The following is a 16,189-nucleotide window of genomic DNA, read 5'->3' on the forward strand; positions in this document are numbered from 1 at the left end:
ATAAGCTTAAAAAATATTTAAGATTATGGCCCTGGACAGGTGGCTCAGAGGATAGAGCATTGGCCTGGTGTATGGACATCCCAGGTTTGATTCCTGATCAGGCCACACAGGAGAAGTGACTATCTACTTCTTTCCCCCTCCTTCTCCTCCTTTTCTCCCTCTTCCCCTCCTGCAGCCAGTGGTTCAGGAGTGTTGGCCCCATGCACGAGGATAGCTCATGGAAGCATCAGCCTCAGGCACTAAAAATAGCTCGGTTGATTGGAGCATTGACCCAAGACAAGGGTTGCTGGGGGGATCCTGGTCTAGGTGCATATGTGGGAGTCTGTTTCACAATCTCCCCTCCTCTCACTAGACTAGATGTTTAATTCAGCCATTGACCAACAGGTCAATGGAGGTATTGAGAATAATTTATTCAGAGTTAAATAAAATACTATGAACACAAATCAGCAGTAATAGGATAGCATTCTAAAGTTGAGTTAGTATGGATATTCACCACATGGGTTGATTGTAGAGCTAAGTGAAGCAGCTCCAGTGGAAAGGCCGCCTTTAGAAACCGATGAAGCCACAGAAGGTATAGAAGATGAAGTTGGTACAGTAGAGGAGGCTGTTGAGGATGGTAACCGTTCTCCAGACTCCATATCTATGAAGGGAAGAAAAATGTTAATTCAGAATTATTCAAAATAGTTTAAAATACTTAAAAATAAATCAAACATTTAGGCAGTTTCTAAAGATATAAAATAAATTTAGAGGCCCTGGCCGGTTGGCTCAGTGGTAGAGCGTCGGCCTGGCGTGCGGGGGACCCGGGTTTGATTCCCGGCCAGGGCACATAGGGGAAGTGCCCATTTGCTTCTCCACCCCCACCTCCTCCTTCCTCTCTGTCTCTCTCTTCCCCTCCCGCAGCCAAGGCTCCATTGGAGCAAAGATGGCCCGGGCGCTGAGGATGGCTCCTTGGCCTCTGCCCCAGGCGCTAGAGTGGCTCTGGTCGTGGCAGAGCGACGCCCCGGAGGGGCAGAGCATCGCCCCTGGTGGGCGTGCCGGGTGGATCCCGGTCGGGCGCATGCGGGAGTCTGTCTGACTATCTCTCCCCATTTCCAGCTTCAGAAAAATACAAAAAATAAATAAATAAATAAATTAATTAATTAATTTAGAGGCCCTGGTCAGTTGGCTCAGCAGTACAGCATCAGCCTAGCATGTGGAAGTCCTGGGTTCAATTCCCGGCCGGGGCACACAGGAGAAGCGCCCATCTGCTTATCCAGCCCTCCCCCTCTCTTTCTTCTCTGTCTCTCTCTTCCCCTCCTGCAGCCAAGGCTCCATTGGAGAAAAGTTGGCCCCGGGAGCTGAGGATGGTTCCATGGCCTCTGCCTCAGGCGCTAGAATGGCTACAGCCGCAACAGAGCAACGCCCCAGATAGGCAGAGCATCACCCCCAGATGGGCATGCCTGGTGGATCTCGGTCAGGTGCATGCAGGAGTCTGTCTGACTGCCTCCCCTCTTCTAACTTCGGAAAAATACAAAAAAAAAAAAATAAATAAAAGGAAAAAAGATTTAGAACATGTTCTTCACTAAGATAAAATATGGAATAAAAAATAATAAAATTAAAAATAGCAATTTACAAAATAAGTTTAATGAAAGAACTTGAAAAATAGTGATGTGAATATAGTAATTTCACAAAAAGGTGTGTTGCCACAACCTTTGGAAAATTAACATGTCAATTTCTTATTCTTCCTACATCACCTCATTATCTATACACTTATAACATATTACCCATATTGTCTTAATAAAACAAGAAAATACCACTACATTTAAATGGACTATCACCCTGTTTTGTTTTGTTTTGTTTTGTTTTGAGGGAGGACGGGAGAGAAAGAAAAAAAAAATAGAGAGAGAGAAGCATCAACTTGTTGTTAGTTGTGCACCCATATTGCTTCTCATATATACTCTCACTGGGGCTTGAACCGGCAACCTTGGTGGCTGGGCTGATGCCCTTGGGATTGAGCCAACACCCTTGGGATCAATCTGGTGTGTATCTCTGTCTTTAAATCTAGAAAGGAATATATTTGTTGGTCTTAAGAATCTAAGACTCTGACCTGGTAATTCTCAATACAGTGACCTCACCCCTTAAAAGACAAATTACATTTTATAGTTTTTACTAAAGTCAAGTTTAAACTATGGCCTCAAAATGGCCTTAGTATGACTGATTTAAAATGACTGAACCACTTCTAAGTATCTTTAATAATTTGCTTAGCTATTTTGGGTACAACTTTACATTGATCTGATTAATAGCTATGTTGATATAAAAAATCTACAATAGAAATGGGTGAAGGGGGTCAAAGGTACAAATTTCCAGTTATAAAACAAATTAAGTCATGAGGACATAATGTACAGCATGGTTACTATTGTGAACTATATTATATATTTGCATTTCATAATATATACAAGTATCAAATTTTCATATTGTACACCCAAAGCTAAAATAATGCTACATGTTAATTATATTTCAATAAATGATTTTAAAACCTAGATTATGTTACCTCTGCATACACTGATCCCACAATTATTTTTTAAAAGAGAGACAGGGACAGACAAACAGGAAGGGAGAGAGATGAGAAGCATCAACTTGTAGTTGTGGCACCTTACTTGTTCATTGACGGCTTCTCACATGTGCCTTGACCAGTGGACTCAAGACAAGCCAGTGACCCCTTGTTTGACCTTGGGATCAAGTCAGTGACCTTGGGTTTCAAGCCAGTGTCCAAGGGGTCAGATCTATGACCCCACACTCAAGCTTGTGAGCCGATACTCGAGCTGAATGAGTCTACACTTAAGCTGGTGACCTCGGGGTTTCAAACCTGGGTCCTCAGTGACCCAGGTCAACACTCCATCCATTGCACTACCACCTCGTCAGGTCACTGATCCCACAATTAAGCAAGATGATTGTGAAGTTCACAGTTGCTTTAAAGGTTATACTACACAATTTATAGGAAGAAACAGAAAAGATACCGCTCACCTATAAACTTGCAACTACAAGTAAACATTTACCATTTATTTTTTCTTTAATTTTTTAAAAAACTTTTTATTTATTGATTTTGGAGAAAGAGGAAGAGAGAGAGAAACATTGATTTGTTGTTCCACTTATCTACTTATTCATGCATTCACTGTTGACTCTTGTATGTGCCCTAACTGGTATCAAGCCCACAACCTTGGTGTATCAGGAGGATGCTCTAAACAACTGAGCAACCCAGCCAGGCCTAACCTTCCACCATTTAAATAACTAAACATAAAAAGATTTCTGTAGAAAATTCTTCAGCCAGTTCATATAATTTACTATATATTTTCTAAGAAAAACAGTTTAATTTCATTTAAAAATCTTAGCCAATTAAAATAATGCAGGGCTCCCTGACCTGCGGTGGTGCAGTTGATAAAGCCTTGACCTAGAATGCTGAGGTCACTAGTTCGAAAGCCCAGGCTTCCGGGTCAAAGTACATGTGAGAAGCAACCACGAGTTGCTTCCCGCTCCTCTCCCCCGCCTTACTCTCTCACTCTCTCCTCTCTATAAAATCAATAAATAAAATCCTTAAAAAAAAATAATGCAGGATTGATGTTTAAATATTGATTGAATCCATATGGTATTTAGGTGACTTGACTCATAAGATAAATACATATGGTAATCTCAGGTGACACAAAGCATCATTAGTAAGGACATTTCAATGAGTTTCCCAAACATATACAATTTTAAAACTTCATACTCTGGCACTGCTGTCAATCATCTCCACAGGTGATGGTACTGCTATGAGTGGGCATTTTCTTACAGAGCTCTTCTTTCTATTGGCATTCATCATGAAAAGGAATAGTCAGTACTTACAGCTACATGGAACTAATGCTTAAAGGCAGGTTTTGGGTCATCAAACAGTAACTAATGAGCTTTGAGATGTGTGGCTGTCTGATGACTAGGCCTATAGGAGACATCTTTCTCTACAAACTATTTTCACCAACTGTGTCATTTCCCTAAATACAAAAACATAAAACAAGTGGGTTTCTGTACCTAGATAGATTTTATAGAAAAAGACTTTTAAAAAATTTATAGCTGGTAACTTCATTGTCTCCAAAAATTTTAAAATGTGTTATTTAAATACATGATTATTTAAAGGCCCTGGCTGAGTAGTTCAGTTGGGTTGGAGCATTGTACAGGTATGTCAGGGTTGTGGGTTTGAACCCAAGTCAAGGCACATACAGGCATCAACCAGTGAATGCACAGATGAGTGGAATAATGGTTTGATGTTTCTCTCTTTCTCTCTCTCTCCCTCTCTCTCTCCCTTCCTCTCTCTCAAATCAATAAAAATTAAATTAAATAAAAAATAATAAAAGGTAGTTTTAAAAATTGCTTTATATTGCACAGCAAAAATAACTTTGTGATATAATATAGATCAGCATTTTAGCTGAGTACTTGGAACGTAAGAGCTAAATAAGTAATAGTCATTACTTTTTTATAGGGTAGTAAGTTATAAAATGTAGCTATATTTATTTCTGTTGCGATAACTTGATTCAGGACGAAAGTAAAGAGACCCCTGAAGGCAAAACAAACACTCTTCATATTGCTCACTGTAGATTAATTTTCCTAGAAAAATATATTAAAATTAAAAATATGTATGCATTTGGATCTTGCAATCTTTTGAGAATCTATTCTGTAGAAATAAAGTACCAGTAGGGTCCTTATGATAACATTGTTTAAAATGAAATTAAACACGACAATAAGAAAAGGGGAACTAGAACTAGGAGTATGAGGTACGGGGGCCTCTTTTAGTTTCAGTAAGAGTGCAGTTTTCTCTTTTATTCTTGATTCATTTTGTTCATCTAAGTGGGAAGGGGCTAACTCTCTTTTTTAAAAGATGTTTATGCGGACATTTTCCTTAGCAATTCTATTATATACATTGCTCATATACTATTTTGATCTTAAAAATATATTTTTAGTCTGTATGATCTCTTATGTGGCTGAGTATTCTCCTTGTATATAAAGTTCCCTTCTTATATTTATACTAGCCCTAAGTTTACATTTTTTTCATGTTTTAATAGGCAGTTTTTATTTCTAGGAACTCAAAAATTTGGTCAATTATTTCATGTTCATCTTCCACATATCCTTTTTATTTTTAAAAATAACAAATCTAATCTAGCCTTTGTAACTTTAGAATATAGATTGTTTATGCTTGAATTAACAAGTATTGGCTGTTCAAATTTTTCTTTTAAAGCTAAATATCATTGAAGTCCCTGTTTATTTACTATTGTGCCCTGCTAAATAAAGTACATGCAAAGCACTGAAAAAAACTCTAGTCAATCTGAAAGTTAAAAACTAAGAAAGCAGTGCATTTATAATTTTGAAAAAGTCACAAAACAATCATTGGTATATCATATTGTAGGAACTATTCAAAGAAAGCTTAAAATACATGTGTACCACATGTGGGTCCACAGTGTAGCAGTTATTAGCATGTCCGTTTTACATGCAGAAAGTCCTGTGGTCAAGCTAAAGTGAAACCATGGTGTAGTGATATTGTCTTTACAACCATTATGGAAGAAAGTATAGGAGTTCCACAAAAAACTACGAATAGAACTACCATATGATCCAGCAATCCCTCTAGTGGGTATATACCCCCCAAACTCAAAAACATGGTCTGTAAAGACACATGCATCCCCTGTTCATCACAGCATTATTCACAGCAGCCAAGACATTAAAACAACCAAAGTGTCCCTCAATAGAAGATTAGATAAAGAAGATGTAGTTCATATATACAATGGAATGCTACTCAGTCATAAGAAATGATGACATCAGATCATTTACAATAACATGGATGGACCTTGATAACATTATACTGAATGAAATAAGTAAATCAGAGAAAGCTAAGAACTGTATGATTTCACACATAGGTGGTATATAAAACTGAGACTCATGGACATAGATAAAAGTGAAGTGGTTACCAGGGGGAGGGGGACATGGGGACGTGGGGAATGGGTGAGGAAAAGAGTGTGAAGAGGAACAAATATAAGGTGATGGAAAATTATTTGACTTTGGGTGATGAGTATACAACATAATTAACAGTTCAAATGCTATAGAAATGTTTACCTAAAACCTATGTACTCTTATTGATCAATATCGCCCTGTTAAAGTTAATTTTCTAAATAAAATTTAACAAAATAAATTAATAAAATAAAATACATGTGCACCAAGGGATGTTAAAAGCAGTAGCTAAGCCTGACCAGGTGGTAGTTCAGTGGATAGAGCGTCAGCCAGGGATGCAGAGGACCCAGGTTCAAAACCCTGATATCGCTGACTTGAGAGTGGGGTTGCTGGCTTGGGCCAAAAATCGCTGGCTTGGCTGGAGCCCCTGGTCATGTAACATATGAGAAGCAATTAGTGAACAACTAAGGTGCCACAACTATGAGTTGATGTTTCTCATCTCTCTCCCTTTCTCATCTCTCTCTCTCCCTTCCTGCCTGTCTGTCCCTGTCTGTCCTCTCAAAAAGCAGTAGCTAAAAGTATGAGAATAAAAATTTTCATAGATTTAAAGTATCACCTGAAAAATATATGCTAATTAAAAAGGACAAAAGAAAACTTCACAGTGGAGAAACTATATAACCTGTAAAACATACTGATATCATGTACCCTCTGATACCCTTAGAAGGGCATATCGCTTTTGTGGTATTCTTCCCACACCAACACAACCTCAGTCAAATCATGAAAATTACCCATACAAATCCAAATTCAGAAAACATATATAAAATAATTGACTGGTATTTGTCAAGTGCCAAGTGCCAATTGACTGGTATTTGTCAAGTGCCAAGATCATGAAAGCAAAAAAAGCCCTGGCCGGTTGGCTCAGTGGTAGAGCGTTGGCCTGGCGTGCAGGAGTCCTGGGTTCGATTCCTGGCCAGGGCACACAGGAGAAGCACCCATCTGCTTCTCCATCCCTCCCCCTCTCCTTTCTCTCTGTCTCTCTCTTCCCCTCTCGCAGCTGAGGCTCCATTGGAGTAAAGTTGGCCCGGGCGCTGAGGATGGCTCTATGGCCTCTGCCCCAGGTGCTAGAATGGCTCTGGTTGCAACAGAGTAACACTCCAGATGGACAGAGCATCACCCCCTGATGGGCATGCCGGGTAGATCCCGGTCGGGCGCATGTGGGAGTCTGTCTGACTGCCTCCCCGTTTCCAACTTCAGAAAAATACAAAAAAAAAAAAAAAAAGACTGAGGAATAGCATGGATTGACAACCAAGGAGATACAACTAAATGTGATATGGTATCCTAGGATGGATTTGGGAACAGGAAAGGATATTAATAAAAAAACTAAAGGAATTCCTTTAAGGTTCACAGTTTAATTAATGGTACTATATCAATTTTCTGATTTTATACTTTTAACAATTGTACAATGGTTGTATAAATTATTAAAATTAGGGGAAGCTGGGTAAAAAGTGTATTTGTATGGCCTGACCAGGCCATGGCGCAGTAGATAGAGCGTCGACCTGGGATGTTGAGGGCCCAGGTTTGAAACTGTGAGGTTGTTGGCTTGAGTGTGGGCTCATCTGGTTTGAGCACAGGCTCACCAGCTTGAGCTTGGGATCACAGACATGACCGCATGGTCTCTGGCTTTAAGCCCAAGGTCACGGGCTTGAACAAGGGGTCACTGGCTTGGCTGGAGCCTCCCGGTTAAAGCACATATGAGAAAGGAATCAATGAACAAATAAGGTGCTTCAATGAAGAATTATGCTTCTCATCTCTCTTCCTTCCTGTCTTTCTCTAAAATATTTTTTAAGTTTATATATATATATATATATATATATATATATATATATATATATATATATATATGTATGCTCTGTATTAGTTTGGTGATTTTATTAAACCTAGTATTTTAAAATAAAAAGAGAAACAAAAACAAAAAGTCTGGCACATAGTAAACACTCAAAAAATATATGTGCATCAGTGATGAAGAGTGTAAACCTAAACATGAAAAAAACGAAGATACAGCTTACATTTGATAACAGACCTTATCTGGGTTCAAAAGCTGTGTCTGAAGCTTATTAGCTATTACATATGTAATTTCAGTAAACTTTTAATTTCTTCACAATTAATATGAAGACGTAGTTGGAAGAATTAAACAAGATAATGCAGGTAAAGTGCGAAATACCTAGCATTCAAGAATGTCAGCTATTGTTTTTATAAGTGAATGTGTGTATAAAGAACCATGTGCATATAGGGCAATAAAAAAACCTTAAAAGTATTTTTAGATTACTCACTTCAAGTAAATACTTCAGTCATACCTATTTATAGATTATATATATATGCTTGGAATTTTACTGTATTTTTTACCCTGATAAATTTTGTTTAGAATTAAAAATAAATGCCTTACAATTGTATAAGTACCAATGGGAGCATGTTTTACTGTGAAACTTTCAAAATAAGCTAGAACACAAATATAAATAAAACATGAATACATTAATTATTGGTTGAAAAACAATTACTCTAAGATCAAAGGAGTTATTCATTATTGAAGCATACTACATAAAAATTGGTAAAACTCATCTATTCAGGTAATTTACAAATGTGTTCGTTAAAATAAAAACAGTTCAGGTATCCAAGAACCATAAATTTGCAGATTTCTGTTACGGCCAGAGCATCAGGTCTGACACATGCTCTCCTGTAACAGCGCCTCATTCTGAGGCTACGTGTCAGGAACACCATTCTCATCTAGGTTCCAAATTACCACTAACCAACTGAGAGTTTTTAGCCAAAAACAGCACATGTACCATAAGATGAAAATTAACAAAATATAATGTCATGACTCCCCCACCCAGAACATACTTACCTATGAAGAATATCAATTAGAGGGTACATCTTTTAGGTTAGGCCATTGTGATAGCATACAGGGTGGGGCAAAAGTAGGCTTACAATTGTTCATGGGAAAAATAATACAATAATTAATAATAATACAAGAATAAACTCTGTGTTTCACACACTCACAACCTTACCCTAGTTCTGCCCCTCCCCGTATTTTCTAATGTGTAACTTCAGAATAATTTATTTAAAAGTCAACCATATAGGATAAAGAGTACTACAACTAAAATTAACATATAACACTACATTCAAAAATAAATCGGTTGATGTGAACAACAGGAAAAAAATTCAGAAGATGATGAAGAGATTATAAAGGACCTGATTCACTACAGGCCTTTCCCATGTTCTAAAGCAGCAGTTCTCAACCAGGGGTGACTTTCCACTAGGACGCATTGGACACTGTCTGGAGACATTTTTGACTGCTGCGCCTGAGAGTGCTATTGGCACTGTGTAGGTAAGAGTCCAGGGAACCTGCTAAGCAACTAAATATCTTAAAATGCACAGAAACCCCCACCAGAGAAATATTGGGCCCAAAATGTTAGTAGCACTAAGGTTGAGAAATTCTGATCTAAAGTATCAAAGCTGCATTACTTGGAATTCAGTTAACCAAAACATGTTAAGTAGTAATTCTATACAATTATTATAATAAACTGATTCAAGCTGATTTAGTATCACTGTAATAAATGAGAAAATTATAGTCTATCTTTATGTGAGCATCCCTCTAGAGTCTACTGTTTTACACTTTGTCCTAATTGTTTAAACCTGGTAATGTATTATATACAATTAATGCATATCATAATGCTTGCTCATATCATGTAACATCAATTTACTGCATTTGACTAAGATAATGTTTACCTACAACAAAAAACAAAATTACCAAAAACAACTGCTTCCCTGCCTGATGATTTTCCATACTCTAGAAAGATTCAATGACCAGTCATTATTAATAATATTGTTCAAATTCAAGCATATCAAATGTTCCTTTTGTGTAATCACAGAGTTTATGAACACTGACATCTGCTAGACGTAAACCTGAACAGGTGCAAATGAAGAAGAGCAAGGACGTCGGCTAAGAAATAGAAGCATGGTCAGCTGCTGTGTGTTTCAATCGCATGATTCCTTTACTATTGAAAATACAGCTCTAGATTAGCCTGAAGATTCAGAAAGTAAACATATAAATAGACTTAGATATTTCTCCTGGAAGAAGTTTTCTTAAAGAGTGTCTTCAAATTTGCTACCAATACCCAGAGTCCTCCGTGGGAGTTCAAAACACTCACGTAGGCCCTGGCCGGTTGGCTCAGTGGTAGAGCGTCGGCCTGGTGTGCAGAAGTCCCGGGTTTGATTCCCGGCCAGGGCACACAGGAGAAGCGCCCATCTGCTTCTCCACCCCTCCCCCTCTCCTTCCTCTCTGTCTCTCTCTTCCCCTCCCGCAGCCGAGGCTCCACTGGAGCAAAGATGGCCCGGGCGCTGGGGATGGCTCCTTGGCCTCTGCCCCAGGTGCTAGAGTGGCTCTGGTCGCAACAGAGCGATGCCCCGGAGGGGCAGAGCATCGCCCCCTGGTGGGCAGAGCATCGCCCCCTGGTGGGCGTGCTGGGTGGATCCTGGTCGGGCGCATGCGGGAGTCTGTCTGACTGTCTCCCCCCGTTTCCAGCTTCAGAAAAATACAAAAAAAAACACAAACAAAAAACAAACAAACAGAGTTGGTGAACGCTTACTTTTCATTACAATGCAACCTCAAGTGAAAAACAATAATTAGGAGGAATATCAGGAGATAGTCACTATGCTCCTTCTTTTGGTTAGTAGGACCACAATGCAATTTACAAGTCTATTATTTCTAAAAGTTTTGACAAACGCTTTTATATAACTATTTTCTTTCTTCTTTTTTCTTTCTTTCTTTCTTCTTCTTCTTTTTTTTCTGTATTTTTCTGAAGTGAGAAGTGGGGAAGCAGAGAAACAGGCTCCCGCTTGCACCTGACCAAGATCCACTCGGCAAGCCCACCAGGGGGTGATGCTCTGCCCATCTGGGGTGTTGCCCCTTTATAACCAGAGCCATTTTAGTGCCTGAGGCGAGGTCATGGAGCCATCCTCAGCACCTGGGCCAACTTTTGCTTCAGTGGAGCCTTGGCTGCGGGAGGGGAAGAGAGAGACAGAGAGGAGCAAGAGGGGGAAGGGTGGAGAAGCAGATGGGCGCTTCTCCTGTGTGCCCTGGCTGGGAATCGAACCCAGGACTTCCACATGCCAGGCCAATGCTCTAACACTGAGACACCTGGCCAGGGCCCATTTTTTTCTTTAGATAACTTCCAGGCAACACTTGGACACTTGGACAAATAATACTTCAAGATCTTAAGTAGAAAAACAAAATCCAAGAAACGACAAAAAATTATTCATTAATATATTTTGAAAAATAGGAAATGATGAGACAGAGATACCATATTGGACAGCAAACAAAATTCTTCTCCAAATAGAACATGCTTGAAGGAAAATTATCCTATTTATAAAATTTTTACTTACCTGCATTTTCAGAAAGTTATTTCAAGTCATTAATATAGTACATTATAGTTAAAAATATGAATATATAAAATGGATCTATTTCCTTTGCTATTGGATACATTTTAAATACCAGTGTAAGCAATCAAAAAATTATGTTCCCCCAAAAAAGTGGGTAGGCCATCAGGCATTCTGTGTTGCAGCCTGTGATCTGGAGCAAGTCTGGAGACCCCTAAATACTAACTAATTTCATTCTCTGAAAAATTATAGGGTTGAATTAAATGAGAAACTATCTGAGTTTTATCAAGAAAAATCCTTCAGGCCCTGGCCGGTCGGCTCAGCGGTAGAGCGTCCGCCTGGCGTGCAGGAGTCCCGGGTTCGATTTCCGGCCAGGGCACACAGGAGAAGCGCCCATCTGCTTCTCCACCCCTCCCCCTCTCCTTCCTCTCTGTCTCTCTCTTCCCCTCCCGCAGCCAAGGCTCCATTGGAGCAAAGATGGCCTGGGCGCTGGGGATGGCTCTGTGGCCTCTGCCTCAGGCGCTAGAATGGCTCTGGATGCAACAGAGCGACGCCCCAGATGGGCAGAACATCGCCCCCTGGTGGGCGTGCCGGGTGGATCCCAGTTGGGTGCATGCGGGAGTCTGTCTGACTGCCTCCCTGTTTCCAGCTTCGGAAAAATGAAAAAAATAAAATAAAAAATAAAAGAAAACCCTTCAGGTTACATTAAAATATTTAACAATTCTATTTTTTTCCTCTTCCTCCCTTTCATTGGCTTTAGTTTTATCTCTAAATGTACATCATGTTAAATTAAAGATTTCTGTTAAACCTTTTAAGGATTTATTCTTGTCTTATTTATACCTCAAGAGACTTTATGATGAGAAAATTATTCAAGAGTAAAGCACTGATTTTCATACTGCTCAGTAAATATCTATTCAGGGAGAAATCTTTTCCATACAACGGATTAAGTATGCTCTTGCAATGAGATATCTGTGAGGAAAAGGCTAACCTAAAGCTGTAAGAAAATGTATAAAAGAATAGAAAAGAAAAATTTGAGCAAGATTTAACATATATGAAACAACTAAAGCATAGGCACAATCTATGAATTTATATATTGACTAGAATTAGAAATTTCTAATAAGAAACAAAGGTTATTAAGATAAAAAGGGAGACAATGTGGGGTTAATTGACCCTTTCATCTACAAATGCAAGGAGTCCCAAAAAACAACTAAAAAGACCTACACCTTTGCTTAAACTAAGAAACAATGAAACTTCAAGGATATTTCTAGGCGGTAACTAAGGCTGATGCATACAGACTGAGAAAAGAAAGGAGGGTAAAAACGAGAAATTATGGTACTCTATGTAAGATGTCCACATACACTCAGAAGCCAAGGAAAGATGCCAAGAACTATGTATCTGATGAACTAGGATAAAAGCTCACTTTCTTGGGGGGGGCGGGGCATCCCTAACAGGGTAAACAAGATTTTTTTTTTTTTTTTTTTTTTTTTTTCAGGAACAGAGAGAGAGTCAGAGAGAGTGATAGATAGGGACAGACAGACAGGAACAGAGAGAGATGAGAAGCATCAATCATCAGTTTTTCATTGCGACACCTTAGTTGTTCATTGATTGCTTTCTATATATGCCTTGACCGCGGGCCTTCAGCAGACCGAGTAACCCCTTGCTTGAGCCAGTGACCTTGGGTCCAAGCTGGTGAGCTTTTTTTTTGCTCAAGCCAGATGAGCCCGCGCTCAAGCTGGGACCTTGGGGTCTCAAACCTGGGTCCTTCTGCATCCCAGTCCGACACTCTATCTACTGCGCTACTGCCTGGTCAAGCTACAAGACACTTCTTAAAAGACAATATGAGGGCCAGAGTTTGTGATTAGCATGCAAAAAATATTTTTGTTTTGGTCACCCTAACATTAGATTTGTCTTTCTAATATCACTCTCCTGTTCAAAAGTCTTCAATTTATCCAAGAAATATGGTATACTTATGAGTAAAGATACATGCAAAGGATATTATTAAACATATTAATTGCAAAATACTTTTTAAAACAAAATATGACATTAGTAAGGAATTGTTAAATTGTGGCCCCTTTCTTTAACAGAACATTATGCAGACATTATAAAAGAATGAGGTAGAGCTATACTATCTAATCTGATAAAAAAGTAAAGTGGGGAGGAATAAAAATATAATATCAAGATCTCATGTGAGATGAAGAAAAAAGGGGATATAATCTTATGCCTGTAAGCTCAGAATATTTTTGAAAAAATATATTAAAAAATGCTAACTGTGTTAACTTCTACATAAAGTGACTGAGGAGTTGAAATCTAGGAAGGGGAAAAAAATTTTTTTTGAGTGGGAGAGGCAGGGAGAGATAGAGACAGGAACATGGAGAGCTGCTCCTATGTATGCCCTGATCAGGGAATCAAACCAGCAATCTCTACACTCCAAGGCAACGCTCTACCAACCAAGCTATCTGGCCACGGTGAAATTCTTTCACACTATGTATCTTCTACCATTTGAATGATTTACCATATGCCAATATTGTTAACACGTGTGTGTGTGTGTGTGTGTGTGTGTGACAGAGACAAAAAGACAGAGAGAAAGACAGATAGGGACAGACACACAGGAAGAGAGAGAGATGAGAAGCATCAATTCTTCGTTGTGGCTCCTTATTCTCCTTAGTGGTTCGTTGATTGCTTTCTCATATGTGCCTTGATGGGGGGGGGGGCCCTACAGCAGACAGAGTGACCCCTGCTCAAGCCAGTTACCTTGGGCTTCAAAACAAATGACCTTGGGCTCAAGCCAGTGACCCTGCACTCAAGCCAGCGACCTTGGGGTTTCAAGCCAGGGTCCTCTGCGTCCCAGTCCTACACTCTATCCACTGTGCGACTGCCTGGTCATGCTTAGATAAATTTTTAAGAGAAACATTTCTCATGGTTTATTATTGCCAGAAATGACCTTTGAAGAAGTTCTACAGAGAGTACCGGTTCAAGGTGATGAGGTAGGAAGATCCTGAACCCCTCCACACACTGAGTCTACAGTTACATATGGAATACTTTTCTCTCAGTAAAACTTAGAGGCTGGCTAAGTGACGACAAACATCAGGCAACATACTGAAAACCACTTGGATGCAGGAGGAGAGGCTGGGACACAATTGCGCCATAAACCCTAAGCCCCAAGGCAAGAGGAAACTCAGAACCCAGAGCTTCTCTCTGAGGAGCAGAGGGTTTTAATCCCACATTGTGAATTTCAACTTTTTTTTGTGTGTGTATTTTTCTGAAGTTGGAAACGGGGAGGCAGTCAGACAGACTCCCGCATGCGCCCAACTGGAATCCACCCAGCATGCCCACCAGGGGGCGATGCTCTGCCCATCTGGGGCGTTGCTGTGTTGCAACCAGGGCCATTCTAGCACCTGAGGCAGAGGCCATGGAGCCATCCTCAGTTCCCGGGCCAACTTTGCTCCAATGGAGCCTTGGCTGCAGGAGGGGGAGAGACAGAGAGGAAGGAGAGGGGAAGGGGTGGAGAAGCAGATGGGCGCTTCTCCTGTGTGCCCTGGCCGGGAATCGAACCTGGGACTCCTGCACGCCAGGCTGACGCTCTACCACTGAGCCAACCGGCCAGGGCCTGAATTCCAACTTTTAAGACATAAACTTGAGAGAAGAAAACCAGCAGCAGGGCTCATGTCTAGAGTCCCACAAGACTGTAGTAATCTGAGAAACTCCTCTTAATGGGCTTGCTCTGGTGACTCAACTGTCCCAAGGGCCCAGCTTAGACGCAGGTGATGGCAACCAGACTTAAAGTGAAGGTGGATCCCATGCTTCTATTAAAGCCTTGGCCTGAACAGCAGGTGTCAGGTCTAACACACATCTAGGAGCCTGCTGGGACACTCTAGGGATGGAGACTGGCAGCACCGAGATTGTATTTACCTTTGTTGTGTTTCAGAGCAATAATATCTCCTGGAGTAGAGCTTTTACAAAAGACTGGTGCCCCAAATTTTGCAGCTGCCGCCCAGGGTATGTCACTTGATCAACTGGCTCTGGAATCTGGGTGAGCTCGTGCTCCTGGTCCCACGGGACTATAATAACTGGTGTCACCTGGGAAGGAGCTCATTCTTATCAGGCACTCCAATTTTTGCAACTGCTGCGAGGAGACACTTCTACACTGCCTGGCTCTGATAGCTCTAATGGGTCCCACAGGACTGTAACCAGCACAGAAAGAGCTAGAAAGCTACCACCTCACGGCATAAGACACAACAGACCCAGAAGCTTGGTCTCTCTGTAAAGGAGGCCCATTAGTTCGTCATCATGACTGTGGCCAGAAGATAAGGCTTCCAATTAAACATGCATTTAGGGGCTGACTGTAATCCTTTCCAGTGACCTTGAAGAGTGGCACTACCACTGGGATCACCCTCTGCTGTACTCCTGTGTGCCAGTGTCTCCTGGAGGGAAGCTTTACACATGTCTGGTGCCCCAATTTTAGTGGCTGCCACCCGAGAGATGCTCCTTAATTGCCTGCTTCGAGAGGCTCATGGGGATGGGGGTGCTTGCATTTCTGGGTTCTACAAGACTGCGGCCACCAGAGAGAAGGTTCTTGGCAGGTTACCACCCCCACTGCCGTGCACAAACAGCAAATTAAGGCACACCCCCTGATGATTATTGATGTTGAGCGTCTTTTCATGTACCTGTTGGCCATCTACATGTCTTTTTTGGAAAACTGTCTATTCAGATCTTTTGCCCATTTTTTTTGTTTCTCTCTGGCAATTTTTTTAAGTTGATGCTACATTTATATCACATAAAAATTTCAGGTACACAACATTATAATTTGACATAT

General features: G+C 40.5%; 1 protein-coding gene across 7 annotated transcripts in view; it reads right to left on the reverse strand.

Annotated features, from left to right (window-relative positions):
• Positions 1 to 16,189, reverse strand: part of BAZ2B (bromodomain adjacent to zinc finger domain 2B) — a 457,412-nt gene that overhangs the window by 139,922 nt on the left and 301,301 nt on the right. For all 7 annotated transcript variants that reach the window (XM_066346467.1, XM_066346473.1, XM_066346468.1 and 4 more), the window contains one exon: positions 494 to 640. In XM_066346467.1, the coding sequence (XP_066202564.1) occupies positions 494 to 640 (147 nt within the window). The remainder of the gene's footprint in view (positions 1 to 493; positions 641 to 16,189) is intronic.

This window comes from Saccopteryx leptura, chromosome 7, assembly GCF_036850995.1.
Source record: "Saccopteryx leptura isolate mSacLep1 chromosome 7, mSacLep1_pri_phased_curated, whole genome shotgun sequence".
In the NCBI taxonomy this organism is placed as follows: Eukaryota; Metazoa; Chordata; class Mammalia; order Chiroptera; family Emballonuridae; genus Saccopteryx; species Saccopteryx leptura.